Consider the following 15,983-nt stretch of genomic DNA (forward strand, 5'->3'; position numbering starts at 1 on the left):
CGGAAGAAGCCGCTCTGTCCGTCCCGCTCGTTGGTGGCGCGGTTGCTTATCCCGTAGGCAGGATCCTTTCAGCTGAGGGGCCGGCGCACGGTAGGTGGTTGCTTGCGGCTGGAGGCGGGTCCGGCGCGGGCTGGGCGGTGCCACGGGACCGCGGAGCCACGGAAGGGGGATGCCTTAGGGGTCCAGGTGGGCGGCTGGGCCGAGGCAAGGCGGCCCGAAGCGCTGGGGGCGCGCCGCCTTGGTCGGGGGCTTAGGTGACCACAGCCAGCTCCTCGCCCCGGGGACACCCCAACCTCGGAAGAGAGAACACACTGCCTAGAAACCCACAGGACTAGGCAGCCCCCGTAACCCTTCCTTGTCTGGCCGACTTTGTCAACGTCGTCCTGCCGGCCAAGAGGAAGTGCAAGATTGTTGACTGCTTTACATCTTTGAAATAGAAACCGACCCATTGCAATTGAAATAATCTGTAACTTAAAAAAAAAAAAAATTGCTAATTAGGATAATTTGAGTGGTTTGGGTGGTCTGGAAGAACTTTAAATGCCCAGCGCTTCTAGTTATTTAATATTATATTGTACCCTAATTAATAAAGCATAGCAGTGTATAAAGAAGTGTAGATGGCATGATATCCCGTCCCTTAACTTAGTCTTTCTGGGCCCCAGTTTCTTAAAATACTCTCACGGACTCCCTTGCTTCCTAAAGTTTCGTGATTTGAAGTTTGTTACGGGTTCCTCGCCTGGAACTGCTTATGTTCCTTATTAATGAGGCCAAGAGCATCCGTATGTTTTTCGTTCCTTGTGCAAGTCTAACTTCATTCCATCTGCCTTTATTTATATCTTTAAGATTCGCAATATTAACCACTTCCTCCCCGCCCCTACCTCGGTGGTTGCTTTGCAAAAACCTCTAATGACTTAACTACAGATCCCGCTCCTGTGTGGCTTTTTTTTTTCCCGCAAGGGACCGACACCGAGTAGGAGAATCTCGTGCTCTGGTGAGTGTTGGACCAGAGCATGGTTGGTTTGCTTGTTTTCTATGAGTTGGCCATACTAGCCAACTGTGCTGCTCTCTAACCCAGTAACGGAGCATCCTGTTACCTGTGTTTTTTGATTGTTGGTTGGACTAGGATTTTCAGAAATTTCTGCCAGAGTTCTTAAATGTTTGTTCAGCACTTCAAGTCGTTAATCAAACTATTTTTTTTCTATCTTAAAGTTGCCCGTGGGTAAGATTTTTACTCTTTTATCTTTGTGTATTTGTTTGCCCAGGGATAATTTTTTCCTGTAATTGACAAAAAGACATAAAAGTACCTTGTGTAGTCAGGCAAATAGCATAGAAAAAGTATTGTTCATCTCTAATTGCCCAATTGTAGGTTACCTGATCAGACACCCAAATTAAGATTGAAGTCAGTGTTTCTAGCTCATCTATTAAATTTTATTTGCTAAAGTGCTTCTTTTAGTAGCAACTTCTTCATATTAATTTTATAATATTAAATAAAATACTATCATTGAAAACAGTTCTTGGGGCCAGATGTGGTGGCTCCCGCCTGTAATGCCATCATTTTGGGAGGCGGAGGTGAGTGGATCGCTGGAGCCTAGGAGTTTGAAACTGCAGTGAGCTGTGATCAGGCCACTGCATTCCAGTCTAGGCAACAAAGCAAGACTATGCCTCTAAAAAATAAATAAAATAAAAATAAAATAGTTCCTGACTCAAAGTAGGTGTTTTATAACTGCATTTTGGATGAATTGCTAGTAACACCTGAGCCTGATGGCAAGGACCCATGAAACCTTAGTGTCAGAAGGTGCCTACAGTGTTATCGTGTATATCCTTATCACTTTTATTACTGCTGTGAAACTACCAGAGTTAACAATTGAGGTTTATGTTTTGTTTTCCAAGTTAGATATTTTTCTTTTTTCTTTTCTTTCTTTTTGTTTTTTGAGACGCAGTCTCCCTCTGTCGCCCAGGCTGGAGTGTGCAGTGGTGCGATCTCAGCTCACTGCAACCTCTGCCTCCTGGGTTCAAGTGATTCTCCTCCTTCATCCTCCCAAGTAGCTGGGACTACAGGTGCGTGCCACCAGCCTGGCTAATTTTTTTTTTTTTAATGTATTTTTGGTAGAGACAGTGTTTCATCGTGTTAGCCAGGACAGTCTCAGTTTCCTGATGAGATCCGCCCGCCTCAGCCTCCCAAAGTGCTAGATTACAGGCGTGAGCCACTGTACCCGGCCCCAATTTAGATATTTTTCTTGAGAGAAGCAGGGCATGGATTAGTATCATCTGATATTGGTTCTATCAATAGTGATCAGATTTTGTTCTTGACATAACTTTAGGCTGGTTTGACTGGGACAGCTAGGCCCTAACTTTTTGTGAACTTCCCCGCACCCTAATGTGTTTACTGCATTTTTGTTCCAGACCCTTGCCCCTTGGGCCTAACTCCTAACCACAAACATTTCCTGTCCCGACTTAAGTTTCCTTTTGGTATGCTCTCTGCATAGAAAATGTCTGCTGCACCCTTAGGCTAGGAGCCTCTGTTAACAGTAGTTTCTCTTAACAGAGTCTCCTTTATTAATCTCTAGACTTCCCCTGCTGCCCCCTTCACCTTTGACAATAGAGTGAAGGAAACATACTTTTTTCAGGATAGAGCTACTTCTTTTACAAGTTCATTATTGATGCTTGAAGGCTTTCCACAAGGAACTTCAGCCTTCTGCCGATCTTAAGTATTGGAGAAGTTTTATTAGTATGATCTTGTAGCAACTTTTCAGTAATTAAGCATCCTTGGATATGGGAGGCCTGAGGCAGGTGGATCACTTGAGCTCAGGAGCTTGAGACCAGCCTGGACAACATGGCAAAACCCTATCTCTACAAAAACAAAAGAAAAAAGCCCCCCAAAAAAGCCAAGTGTGGTGGTACATGCCTGTAGTCCTAGCTACCAGGGAGGCTGAATTGGGAGGATCACTTGAGCCCAGGAAGTCGAGGCTACAGTGAGCCGTGATTGCACCACTGCACTCCAGCCTGGGCAACAGGCAACAGAGCCAGACCCTGTCTCAGAAAAAAAAAAAAAAAAAAAAAAATATATATATATATATATATATATATATATATATATATATATATGCCTAAGGTGGTTTTCTCAAAATGCTGGCTACTTACCCTGTACCATGACTTGATGGGAATTTTGAGAGCAACTCTTACAAACTTTTCTACATTATTCTCTTCTATTAAAATGTTGCAGTAGTTTCAATTATCTGAGGCTCATTAGACAGATTTTCAGATATATAATTTTAAAATTATTTTCTTAACATGCATAGAGTACTTTATGGTTTACAGAGATTTACAAAGTAATAGTTTACTGTGATCATAACTCAGTTGAAGCTCACAATAACCTGTTGAAGGTTATTTTGCTCCAGGAAACACAAGGACTATAATTCAGTTCTGGGTCTTTCCTTTCAAAGCACTTTCAGCACTTCATAATACCTCTTTAAAACTTAGATAATGTAGCATATAATAAATGGTGCAGGCAGACTTTGAAAACAAAGTTCACTAAAAACTTGCCATTCTCCTTTCTATTCAAAAGCGAAATATTTCCTTAGGTCTTCTAATTTTTCCAGGTTTGATTTTCTCTAAATTTTTGAATTTTTTTTTTAAACTTTATAATTTTTTTTTTTTTTTTGAGATGGAGCCTCGCTCTGTTGCCCAGGCTGGAGTGCAGTAGCACGATCTGTGTTCACTGCCAGCTCCGCCTCCCAGGTTCACGCCATTCTCCTACCTCAGCGTCCTGAGTAGCTGGGACTACAGATGCCTGCCCCCACACCCAGCTAATTTTTGTATTTTTAGTAGAGATGGGGTTTCACCATGTTAGCCAGGATGGTCTCGATCTCCTGACCTCGTGATCCGCCCGCCTCGGCCTCCCAAAGTGCTGGGATTACAGGTGTGAGCCACCGTGCCTGGCCTATATATACATTTTTAAACACACATAAAAGTAGTTAGAATAAACCTCTTGCACCCATTCCTAGCTTCAACAATTATCCTCTACTCACTGATTTTTTTGTGTGTGTCTGTATTTGGTGGAAGGAGGGAGCTATTTTGAAAAACTTTCTGACATTAGAATGCATATTAATTCTAAATTTCCTCACTGGAGGTGGCTTTGAGTTTTTGATCTCTCTGTTCACTAGGACCAATCTTTCTGAGCTCCCTCAACATCTCCCTGAACCAAGAAAGGAAAGGCTAAACTTGCTAGGAGAGTCAGTTCCCTAACCACCTGGTTCTTTTTGCCCTGACATACTCACGTCTGATCCTGTCTTCCCTGAATGTGTTTCTGAAATCTGAAATGCTCCCAAATCAGAAACTTGAGCACCAACATAAAGCTCAAAGGAAATGTTCATTGGAGCTTTTGGATTTTGGATTTTCAGATCAGGAATGCTCAACTGTTAAGTATATTCCAAAATCTGAAAAAGTTCGAAATCTAAAACACTTCTGGTCCCAAGTATTTTGGATAAAGGGATACTAACCTTATTTTTAAAAGCCATGTATATTCAACACTTTGGATCTCTCTTTTTTCCCCCAGAACACATTGCTATTTTGAAGTGTGCCCCTTGGTGCTTCTCTCCACATTAACTTTCCTTAAAAATTGCCAGTTCTTAGGATAGCCTTGAGTTTTTCTAAACTGAACTGTGTTCCAGTGGAAGGTGTATTTGAGAGGATTTTGGTATCAAATGACAGAAAATAAATTTGATTTAGCTTTAAGCCCAGGAGAATTTATGTGCTGATATGTGTAACTGAATGACCAGAAATGGTTCTACCAGGGACAGGTGAATTTAGGTATTCAAGTAATGTTTGCAGAAATCTCTGTCTTTCCATCATTCAGAATTGTTTCCTTCTGTGTTGGATTTCTTGTCCGTTCATTTTTCTCCAAAAATTGAAGCCTTAGTTTATCAGCTTAGGAGACAGTGACTACTTTTGCTAGTAGTGCCAGCGCCTGTCCCAGGGCTGATGCTTATTGTGACCTAGCTTGAGTTGCATGCCTACCCCTAACTGGCCAGAGGAAACTAGGCTTTTATTGGCCAGGTCTGGGCCATGTGTCTGCGATTTCACTTCCCCAGCTGGTGAATGGGGATGGAGGTCAGACCACAAGAACTGAGAGTGGGAAATTGGAAAAATGCCTAGAGAAAAATTGGGGTGCTGTCACCTTAAGAACAGGAAATGAATGCTGGGTAGGCAAAAATAACAGCTGTCTTCTGGAGAGAAGATCCAGTTCATTGGGACTCTATCCCCTCTAGGAGATCCACAACACATATTGTCACCATAAAGGCTCTGAATTTAAAGACAAAAACAAGCTCACTTGGCAGGGGATAAGATCACCCCCCACAAATAGTTTTCTCTTTTTTTTTTTTTTTTTTTTTTTTTTTTTTGAGACGGAGTCTCGCTCTGTCTCCCGGGCTGGAGTGCAGTGGCCGGATCTCAGCTCACTGCAAGCTCCGCCTCCCGGGTTCACGCCATTCTCCTGCCTCAGCCTCCCGAGTAGCTGGGACTACAGGCGCCGCCACCTCGCCCGGCTAGTTTTTTGTATTTTTTAGTAGAGACGGGGTTTCACCATGTTCACCAGGATGGTCTCGATCTCCTGACCTCGTGATCCACCCGTCTCGGCCTCCCAAAGTGCTGGGATTACAGGCTTGAGCCACCGCGCCCGGCCAAACAAATAGTTTTCTCTTAACCTTGGTGATAATATTCATGTTATATACTTGCTAAGTTATCTTCTGATTTGATTCTTCTATTAATCTGAACTTGGAATCACAAATATTTGAAACCTAACATAAGGCTAGAGATTTTTAAACTGACTTAGATGGATTTTTGTATTTCCTGTAATTTATTGAAGTTACCCGCTTTTCCAATCAGATTACCTCTAATTTACACACCCTCATACATACTTACTGGCTTGCTATCTAATGAGATTTTCAGATGGGGGCTGCAGGAAGAAGTGGGCAAATTAAAAAAAGTATGAGAATACCATGTGTAAGGATTTCCATCTCTTTCTGGTGCTGTTACCTATTTTAGGGCTAGATATACCCAACCAGATTAAGGAAGAAAGTAGCTGAAACTCATAATTAGGTGGATTAAAGAGTGTATCATTAGTAACAACAGTTTTAGGATGGAAAGAGGCCCCTAATTCTCAGATAAGTCAAATCGAAGTCTTATCCTTATTCCAATTGTGGAGTTGTTTTCATCTCTTATAGGAGTACTCTTAGAGTTGGGATTTTACATGTCCGTAGAGGTTTCAGTAGGAACTCTGTAGATACATTTGTCAAATGACTAGAGATGAGGAGTCTGAAAGTAATTTTGGAAAGTCAAATGAATTTTTAGGTTTTAAATAATTCAGACACTGTTGGAACCGAACTGTCGATTTCTTCCTGGGCAGGGGCCGCCGCGAAGGACCACCGACACGAGATTCACAGCAGAGAGTTATTTTTTACTAGCGCGCTAGGGTCCCAAGCTCTAAGTTGGCCTTGGGACCCCGACTGCTTGTTACAGGCTGTTTATATAGGCAAACACAAGTTCAAACACAGCTTATGGCGCGAAATTCAAACAAAGCTTAAGGCGCAAAATGATTGGGTCTAGCTAAGGCCTGAGCAAGGTGTCTTAGGCTAATTGGTTAGAGCAGGACCTTATGAGGTTTTTTCCTGGAGTTGTTGATTCCGAGAACTTCGAGGCAGGGTGGGACCCCCAGAATTGGCAGGGTGGGACCCCATCAGGGTGGGTCCTTATCGAGGCAGGGTGGGACCCTATCCAGAGCCACCTGGTGTTAATTTTTTTTATATGAGGCCTAGTTTCTAAGTTTTATGAGGCCTAGTTTCAACACCACAGCAACAGTTAATTACTATAGTCTTTATGACAAAAATTGTTGACAATTTAGGATTTTGGCCTTTGATTTTTGTTTGAATCATTAGCGTTCTGGGCTCATTTAAGAGATTATAATTTACAGTTTAAACAATCGAATAATAGTTTTTTCAAGGTTAAATCTTGCTCTTTTTGGCCACTGAGGCAGGGCAGAGATCATTTATAAGAAGAAAAGATTTCATCTTTTCTGTTTTGATGTGGGGTAGGTTAATATTCAAGTTTAAAAGAAAAAAAAACCCTGGTTCAAATTAGGATCCAGGGCTGGTGTGGTGTCTCCTACCTGTAATCCCAGCAAATTTTAATCCCAACTATTGAAGAAGCAGGAACCACTGCTCACAGAAATGATAATAGTCACGTCAGTTGGTTTTTGTGCTGGATGTTTTTGTTATTGTTGTTTCAAATTATTCCTCTCCTTTCATATCTGCATTGCCTCCCCCTCACCTATTACTTCAGATATAAAATATGAGAAACTTATTTTGGGTGACCTACCCACCAAGGAAGAGCAAAGATTCAGCCTGACACAAAATAACCCATAATAGGAATCTTGCAAAGTACATACAGTGAATGAATGTAATCTACAGCTTACTTAAAAAAATAATAATCTTGAAGTTTTTGATAGAATTATTTGGTGTTTGTGGGACAGGTGTGTGTGTGGGGGGGGGGGCGTGTGTGTGTGTGTTTAAAATGAATATTTCTTAAAAATCAGCCATTATTCCAGACTTAAATTGGACTTTATTAGCATTAGAATGTCTATTTATTGATAGGATAGTACCTTTTGTAAATTGTTACTCTTCTGAAAGAGACTATCTGTTTTCCAGAAGAGAAAGCGAGTGTTTTAGATGGTTAGTAGTTTAGACCTAAGACTGTTGGACTCTAAAGCCATGTACTTTTTCCTGTACCAAGCTGGCTAATGAATTAACCTTTAACATTCCCTTTATCATTTTCTGCAGTGAAATTGGGAAATTAAAACGTTTATAATTTAGCTGTCTTTTTTTACTTCAGTTTATTTAGAAACCCGTTTGGAGGTTATGGATGATAAACCCAGCCCTGAAGCCCTAAGTGAGAGTTCAGAGCGTCTTTTCTCCTTTGGCGTTATTGCAGATGTTCAATATGCTGACTTAGAAGATGGCTTTAATTTCCAAGGAACCAGGCGGCGATACTACAGACATAGTCTTCTTCACTTACAGGGCGCCATTGAAGACTGGAATAATGAAAGCAGCACGCCCTGTTGTGTCCTTCAGCTTGGAGATATCATCGATGGATATAATGCACAGTATAATGCATCCGAAAAGTCCCTAGAACTTGTTATGGACACATTCAAGAGGCTTAAAGTGCCAGTTCATCATACATGGGGAAACCACGAATTCTATAACTTCAGTAGAGAGTATTTAACACACTCTAAACTTAACACTAAGTTTCTAGAAGATCAGATCGTACATCATCCCGAGACCATGCCTTCAGAGGATTATTATGCTTATCATTTTGTACCATTCCCTAAATTCCGGTTCGTTTTACTTGATGCGTATGACTTGAGTGTCTTGGGCATGGATCAGTCTTCTCCAAAATACGAGCAGTGTATGAAGATATTGAGGGAGCACAATCCAAATACGGAACTGAATAGTCCTCAAGGTGAATTATTCCTTTGAGCTGAGAATCTAATAGATTGTCTTTAAATTCTTCAACTACCTTTTATTCAGCAGGAAGATGGACAATTAAGGTAAAAGAATATTGTCACTTGTTCAGGGTCAGGATTTCTCACACGCCTGCTCTCACATGGATTGGTTACAGCTTATTCAAGATTGATTAACAGATATTTTAAATGCCTATTCTAGGCCGGGCACTTTTTCCAGAAGTAGCTATTCTGAGCTGTAAACAATACTAACAATATTAACTTTTTTGATGGATGGAATGGAGGGAGCAAACACAGTAAGTGGGCAAGACATGATAAATGAAACAGAAACAAGGTTATTTCCATGGTCATAAGTGCTGCCAAGGAAATAGCGTATGATGTTATAGAGTGTTGTGGAAAAGGATTAGGGTTACTATTTTAGATTAGGTGATTAGGGAAAGCCTCTCCAAGGAGAAAGATATTTAAGCTGAGACCTAAATGACAAGGAGGAGTCTCCCTGGGAAAGAATGGGCATAGGGAGTTAGCAGACTGAGGGAAAAACATGCACAGGCACTAAATGGAATAAGACTTGAGCACTGTTGAAGAGCACAGGAAAGGGCCAGGGAGGTACAAGATGATTTTGGAGTGTAAACAGGGCCAAGACTATGTAGTGGCTCAGTGGACTTAATAAGAAGTTTGCATTTTTAGTCTAATGGAAAGCCAGCGAAGTAAGCAGGGGACTGTCAAGAGTGAGATGCAGTGTGATGTATTTATATATTTCTCTAAATGCTTGTGATTTCCTATTTTAAGTTGATTATTGCTAATCAGATGTTCGTAAAGAAAAAACAAGTGTCCCTACATTAACTAAATTTGAATGTCCAAATGAGGGGAAAAAATGACTTTCGACGGGTCTAACTTACTGAATTCATTTCAGGACTTTCTGAGCCCCAGTTTGTCCAGTTTAATGGAGGATTCAGCCAAGAACAGCTAAACTGGTTGAATGAAGTGCTTACATTCTCTGACACAAACCAAGAAAAGGTGGTGATTGTGAGTAAGTATTTAAATTATCTGATTACACCAACATTTTAGAGATTGGGAAAAGTTAGGTGTTAAAGCATACTAACAATATTTGTGTTTTGATATCCTCTTTCTATAAAATGGACACTTAGTTTAAACATTTCTATTGAGAAACCACCTGAATATAAGATTAACATTTAAGGATGAAACAGGAAAACGTAAATAACAGAAACATCTTGCCATATATTGGAGCCTGTGAGTTGGTCTTTTAGGTTCAAAGTCGAATTTCCTCAAATGAGATCAGTTTATGAAGTAATTTCTTTTTTAAACATTAATATTATTATTGAAATCATTTTAGATTCGCATGCATTTGTAAGAAATAATTCAGAGCAGTCACTTCTATGCTTTGCTGTTTCCCCCAACGTTAACATTTTGTAAAACTTTAGTATAATATCACTAGCAGAATAGTGACATTAATACGAAAATAAACACTCCAGAAGTTTGGCTTTTTCTAAGTTTTTTTTTTTTTTTAAACCCTCTCTCCATAAGAGAAGCAAGAACCCAAAGGTGAGATGACTTCACCATGATAGCTAAGACATAAAAATTACCAAGAAACTTGACTCAAAATTAAAAACAAGCTGAATTCAGCCTGGCCAACATGATGAAAGCCCATCTCTACTAAAAATATAAAAAAAAGTTAGCAGGGCATGGTGGCACGCGCCTGTAGCTCCAGCTACTTGGGAGGCTGAGGCAGGAGAATTGCATGAACCAGAAGGTGGAGGTTGCAGTGAGCCGAGATCATGCCACTGCACTCCAGCCTGGGTAACAAAGATCTTATCTCAAAAATAAATAAATAAATACATAAATAAAGCCAAGCACAAAGAAAAAACACTGAGCTGAATTCTGAAGTGTGGAATCCAGGATGCAATCAGCTTATAAAGGAGCTTGACGCCACACTAAACAATTTGTTGGTGGAAGTCAGTACCAGGGCGTAGATCTTTTCCTCAAGGTAGGAAGCCCTGAGTTTCTTAAACTCTAATGAAGTAATTTCTAAGTGAGAAATTCCGTTCGGGGACCATACCAAATCTCAGCCTTCGAGACCTGCCTGTCAGCAAAGTGGCCACCAAACAGAGGCCACTGCTGCCTAGATGCAGGAAAATGCATCCCCTGGTATTACAGGGGATGCGGGCTAAAGGCTCAGCTGGCAGGGAGCACTGTGCAGTTCTCTAGCTGTGCCTCCCACAGAGTCACAAGGAAGTTAGATTTGTATAATTTTCATTTAGAATCATTTTTGATGGATACACTGCCATCAGAGATTGTAGGAATCCAGGGGTGCTTAAAACGCGTGTGTGCGCACATGCGCACGTGCAGACACACATACACGGAACTGAATTTGGATTTGCAGCATGATGGGGAGACTTGGATTGGAGGTTGAGATTAGAGCCCTTGGTTTAGAATTAGAATTGATGTGGGGTAACAGGTGAGAAGGCTAGACTGAGAGCCGGAAGGACAGGATGCCATTCTGGCTCTGGTTTATATGAACTGTGTGGGCCTGGGCAAATAGCAAACCTATAAACTGCAGTATTCTCAATAGTGTATCTAATGAAATCATGAATATGAAACCCCTGGCCAAGCACAGTGGCTCATGCCTGTAATCCCAGCACTTTGGGAGGCTGAGGTGGGCGGATCATGAGGTCAGGGTTCTAGACCAGCCTGACCAACATGGTGAAACCCCATCTCTACTAAAAATACAAAAATTAGCCAGACGTGGTGGCAGGTGCCTGTAATCCCAGCTACTTGGGAGGCTGAGGCAGGAGAATCACCTGAAACCAGAAGGTGGAGGTTGCAGTGAGCCAAGATCACCCCACTGCACTCCAGCCTGGGCAACAAGAGTGAAACTCCGTCTCAAAAAAAAAAAAAGAAACCCCTTTGAAAATGATAGGCTATTCAGATAGTTGATTATATAAAACTATATTTCTATCTGTAAAGGTAGTTTTTACTTATTAATCTTCCACTGATGTGGTAAAAACACATAGAAGGAGCAGAAGTGTTTCTGCTACCACTCGAATACCAAATGTCATTCAAGGGTTGGAAGAGATGAGTGCCCTTGGGTTGCTGGAATGATGTGACACCTTTTGGTTCTGTAATAACTGGTCTCAGAAACTAGGATACTTCTTGACTTGTGTCTGCTTTTAAGTTTTCCACTGTCAGCCTGTTCTGGAGCTGAAAGGAAGCTAGAGATCATATAGCAAGCCTTTGAATTGTAAAGATAAGGAAACTGAAGCCCAAAGAGACTGAATTGCATAGCAGAATCATGGAGCTGCTGACAGCACTGAAACTAGAATCCATGCTTTATGTCTCCATCCCCTTTCCCATGTGATCCTGTGTTCTTCCCTTTTCTTTTTACTCATGGCGGTACACCTATCTAGCTTAGCAGTCTCTTAAATTTCTTCTACCATTTGATGTAAGCCTAGAAACTGGAAAGGCAAACTTTTAAAAACGGAATGATTGAAGTTTTCTTTAGTAAAATTTAAAAGTTAAAGTGTAATAGACATTTTCTTTTGCTTTTTAACTTTCATGGTAGCTACTCCGAGGTCACCCTACGTTTTGAATTTTGGCCATGCAGTTGGAAGGATAGAATTGCCATTAGCTAAGATAGGGGACACGGCAGGATGAGGGGTGTGAGTGGAGAGGGCAGGGGTTCAGGTTTGGAAATAGAAGTTTCAGATGCCTACCAGACATCAGTGGAGATGTTGAGTGGGCAGTTTAGACATTAGAAGTCTGAAATTCAGAATAGAGATTTGGGCTAGATAATAAATGTGGAAGTTGAAAGAATATAGATGACATTTAAGGCATATAAATCACTAAGAGATCACCAATGCATTAGGTATAAATAGAGAAGTCCGAAGACCAAGCATTCAGGTACTCCTGGTAAGACGTTGGGGAAATGAGGGGCAACTGGCAAAGGAGACTGGAAATTAGTGGCCATCGAAGTTGGGGAAAAACTAGAAAGACACCACTAGGGGAAACAGTGGGGTCCTGGAATCCAAGCGTTTCAGGGAGACGGGACAACTAATTGTGTCAAATGCTGCAGGGACTTGATAGATGAGTCAGTATGGCTTTGAGATGCTGGAAAGCTGCACGCGCCTTTGGACGCTTAGCCCTTAGGTGGTACTCAGCGCGTGTATGCACTTTAAAAAAAAAAAAACAACAACTTGTATTACAGATATTAAGTAGAAGCATGTTTAAATTTTAGAATAAAAACGAACAATAGAAAAAAGTGATTTAATGGGAAGGTGCAACGTGAGCTGTACTTCAGAGTGAGAACCGTGGCTTGATCATAGATGTGTTGCTGTTAGAAATTCCAACTTCTCCTCACTCTACTTCCACATATCTCCTGTGGACGCCAGTATAAATCTTCCCTGTTTTAACTGTTTTTCATCTGTAAAGTGGGTATGGTTACCTTGATCTCATGGGTGTTTGAAGTCTCACAAATCAGTTCTGAGACATTGTTTATGTCAGTGACACATGATCCATGGCCCATCCCTAAACTGTTTGTTTATTTATTTATATTTACATTTTTTGAGACGGAGTCTCCCTTTGTCACCCAGGCTGAAGTGTGGTAGTGTGATCTTGGCTCACTGCAACCTCCACCTGCTGGGTTCAAGCAGTTCTTCTGCCTCAGCCTCCCGAGTAGCTGGGACTACAGGCACCCACCACCATGCCCGGCTGATTTTTATATTTTTAGTAGAAACAGGTTTCACCATGTTGTCCAGGCTGGTCTTGAACTCCTGGCCTCAGGTGATCCAGCTGCCTTGGCCTCCCAAAGTGTTGGGATTACAGGCGTGAGCCACCACACCCGGCCTGCTCTTTAATTATTTAGTGTTAAATCATTCTATATATATAACATTCATATTTAAGGAAATCAATGGGATTGGATTCCAGCACAGCACCTGTCCAATTTCGGGCTGCCTTTGCAGACTGCCCTGCATAGGACACCCTCGATCTTCCTCAGTGTTTGGGCAGCTTGAGATGACGTAGGCCTCAGAGATTCAGGGTTTTGCCTCTGCAGCAGCCTGTCGCACCTCATGTGAACTGTCTCACCCTTCTAAGCTCCAGAGACGTGGCTGTAGATGGCCTAGTTTTCTCATGTGTGTGAATTCTCTCTGGTCTCAGTTCATTTGCATAATGAGATAGCAATTTTTTTTCTTTTTCTGAGTATTAACTTTCAGCCATTTATTTTTATAGAAGAGATATTTCTTGGCTCATAACTCTTCTTTTCTTTAACTAACAGGCCATCTTCCCATTTACCCAGACGCCTCTGACAGTGTGTGCCTGGCCTGGAACTACAGAGATGCCCTGGCAGTCATTTGGTCTCATGAGTGCGTGGTGTGTTTCTTTGCTGGTCACACCCATGATGGTGGCTACTCTGAGGATCCTTTTGGTGTATATCACGTCAGCCTAGAAGGAGTTATTGAAACAGCTCCAGACAGCCAAGCGTTTGGCACAGTTCATGTCTATCCTGACAAAATGACGTTGAAAGGGAGAGGCAGAGTTCCAGACAGAATTATGAATTACAAGAAAGAAAGAGCCGTCCATTGTTAGTCTAATTTATTTTGTTTAACTTGATAGAAAATGAGCTTTGTATGTGTTTGTCCCTCCTAAACAAAAAAATAAAAATCCTCTGTCTCATTGTTTAGTATTCAGCTTGCATAACAAAATATATTTATAGTTTCAGTGTGTGTTGGTTGATAAAATACTCAGAAATGTTATTTTGGCTCATGTATCCATTGTAAGTTAGAAACAAACCAGGGAGGAGACTGAGGCAGGGGCGAATAGTCTTTGTAAGGGGCATATAGTCCTCCTGAGGGATTTTATTTGGCCTTACCTGATTCTTTTTTAACTTTTTACAAGGAGAATGTATTTACATGTATTAACTATGTAACTTCAAGTTCACCACATAAGCTCAGGTAAACTTTCTATTCACCCTGCTGTGTAAATGAGCTTTGCAGAATTTTTGTTCAGAACACGTATACTTGGATTTTTGTAGGCTTGTATTCCCATTTTGTAAACAAAATTACCAAGAGTTATTTCACGGGTAAGCATGTGGCGCTCCCATCCCTGTAAGAAGGGCCTCCAGAAAAGTCATGTAGTCCTCTTGGGATTCGTAGGACCAAGTGGCAGTGCAGCCATGTGCCAGCCAGTTTGGTCTGTTTGGGCCACCAACCACTGCTGTGTGAAGCTACAGCAGGTAAATGAATTTACACTGACTCCCTTTAAACACTAATGGGACATGTTTAACACCGTTTTCATATATGCTAAGGCTTATGTGCAGAAACACTAGATGGCAAATGGGAACTATTCAGATGTAGAGTAAGTATGATTCAGGGCCTAAACAACTATAAGAAATAAGCATGCCTGTTGAATACATGGGCACTATAGGGATATAAAGGAGTATTAGCTTTCTATGGCTGCTGTAACAAATTCCCACAGACCTGTGGCTTAAATCAACACATACTTGTTCTCTTGAAGTTCTGGAGGTCAGAAGTCTGAAGTCATTTCCACTTGGCTGAAACCAAGGCGTTGGCAGGGCCGTGCTCCCTGAGGAGGGTCTAGGAGGAATCCTCTTCAGCCTCCAGAGCTGTACTTCTTGCATTCTGTGGATCATGGCCCCTTCTTCTATCTTCAAAGCCAGCAGCGTAGCATCTTCAGATCTTTCTTTACTGTCGTATCATATTCTCTGCTCTCCGTAGTCAGATCTACTTCAGCCTTTGTCTTGCAAGGACACTTACAGTAACATTTAGGGCCCATCCAGGTAAACCCCATCTCAGGATGGCTTAATCACAGCTGCAAAATTTATTTTGTGCTATAAGGTAACATAGGTTCCAGGGATTAGGACATGGATCTCTTTGAGGGCCATTGTTCAGCTGACCAGAGGTGACTATAATGTACTCTTGCACTCATAGATCTTACCATGAATTGGACATCCATCATTCAAATGTGTGAAATTTGCTGTTACACAAAGAAAGGACTGAGGGAACATGGAAGAGGAATTTAATTTTGTTCGAAGGGATTGGGGATGACATACAAAATGTAGAAAAATGACTTAAATAAGTGGGGAAGAGTATATCAAATAGAATAGCAAAAGCAGAGGCATCGAAGGATATGCCAAAGTTAGACATGGCCAGTCATGCTGTGACGATTCACCAAAAAGGTGCCGGGCTGGGGGCAGGGGGATATGGCAAGAAATACGGCAGAAAAGGGCAGGCTGGGGCTATATTATGGAGAGCCTTGAATGATGAGCCAAGAGTTAGAATTTAACTTGTCAGATAGTGTGGAGCCCTTGGAGCTTTCTGAGCTGGGGAAATACATGATTAGATTTGTGTGAAATAGAGAACAATGGAAGAAAAATGTGAAGGTGAGAAAGATTTTAATAACAGAGGCTGGGCATGGTGGCTCACGCCTATAATCCCAGCAC

General features: G+C 41.5%; 1 protein-coding gene across 2 annotated transcripts; it reads left to right on the forward strand.

Moving 5' to 3' along the window:
- Nucleotides 1-6: 6 nt before the first annotated feature.
- Nucleotides 7-14,207, forward strand: LOC105473567 (ADP-ribose/CDP-alcohol diphosphatase, manganese dependent). 2 transcript variants are annotated; one of them, XM_011727386.2, is made up of 4 exons: nt 7-90; nt 7,882-8,508; nt 9,423-9,535; nt 13,800-14,207. In XM_011727386.2, exons 2-4 carry the CDS (start codon nt 7,908-7,910, stop codon nt 13,968-13,970), a joined length of 885 nt encoding a protein of 294 aa, XP_011725688.1. In that variant the 5' UTR covers nt 7-90; nt 7,882-7,907; the 3' UTR covers nt 13,971-14,207. The 2 variants fall into 2 exon arrangements, with proteins under 2 accessions (XP_011725688.1, XP_011725686.1); XM_011727384.3 differs by having other exon boundaries at nt 9-90; nt 9,423-9,539.
- Nucleotides 14,208-15,983: the final 1,776 nt, after the last annotated feature.

This window comes from Macaca nemestrina, chromosome 17 (genome assembly GCF_043159975.1).
Source record: "Macaca nemestrina isolate mMacNem1 chromosome 17, mMacNem.hap1, whole genome shotgun sequence".
Taxonomy (NCBI): domain Eukaryota; kingdom Metazoa; phylum Chordata; class Mammalia; order Primates; family Cercopithecidae; genus Macaca; species Macaca nemestrina.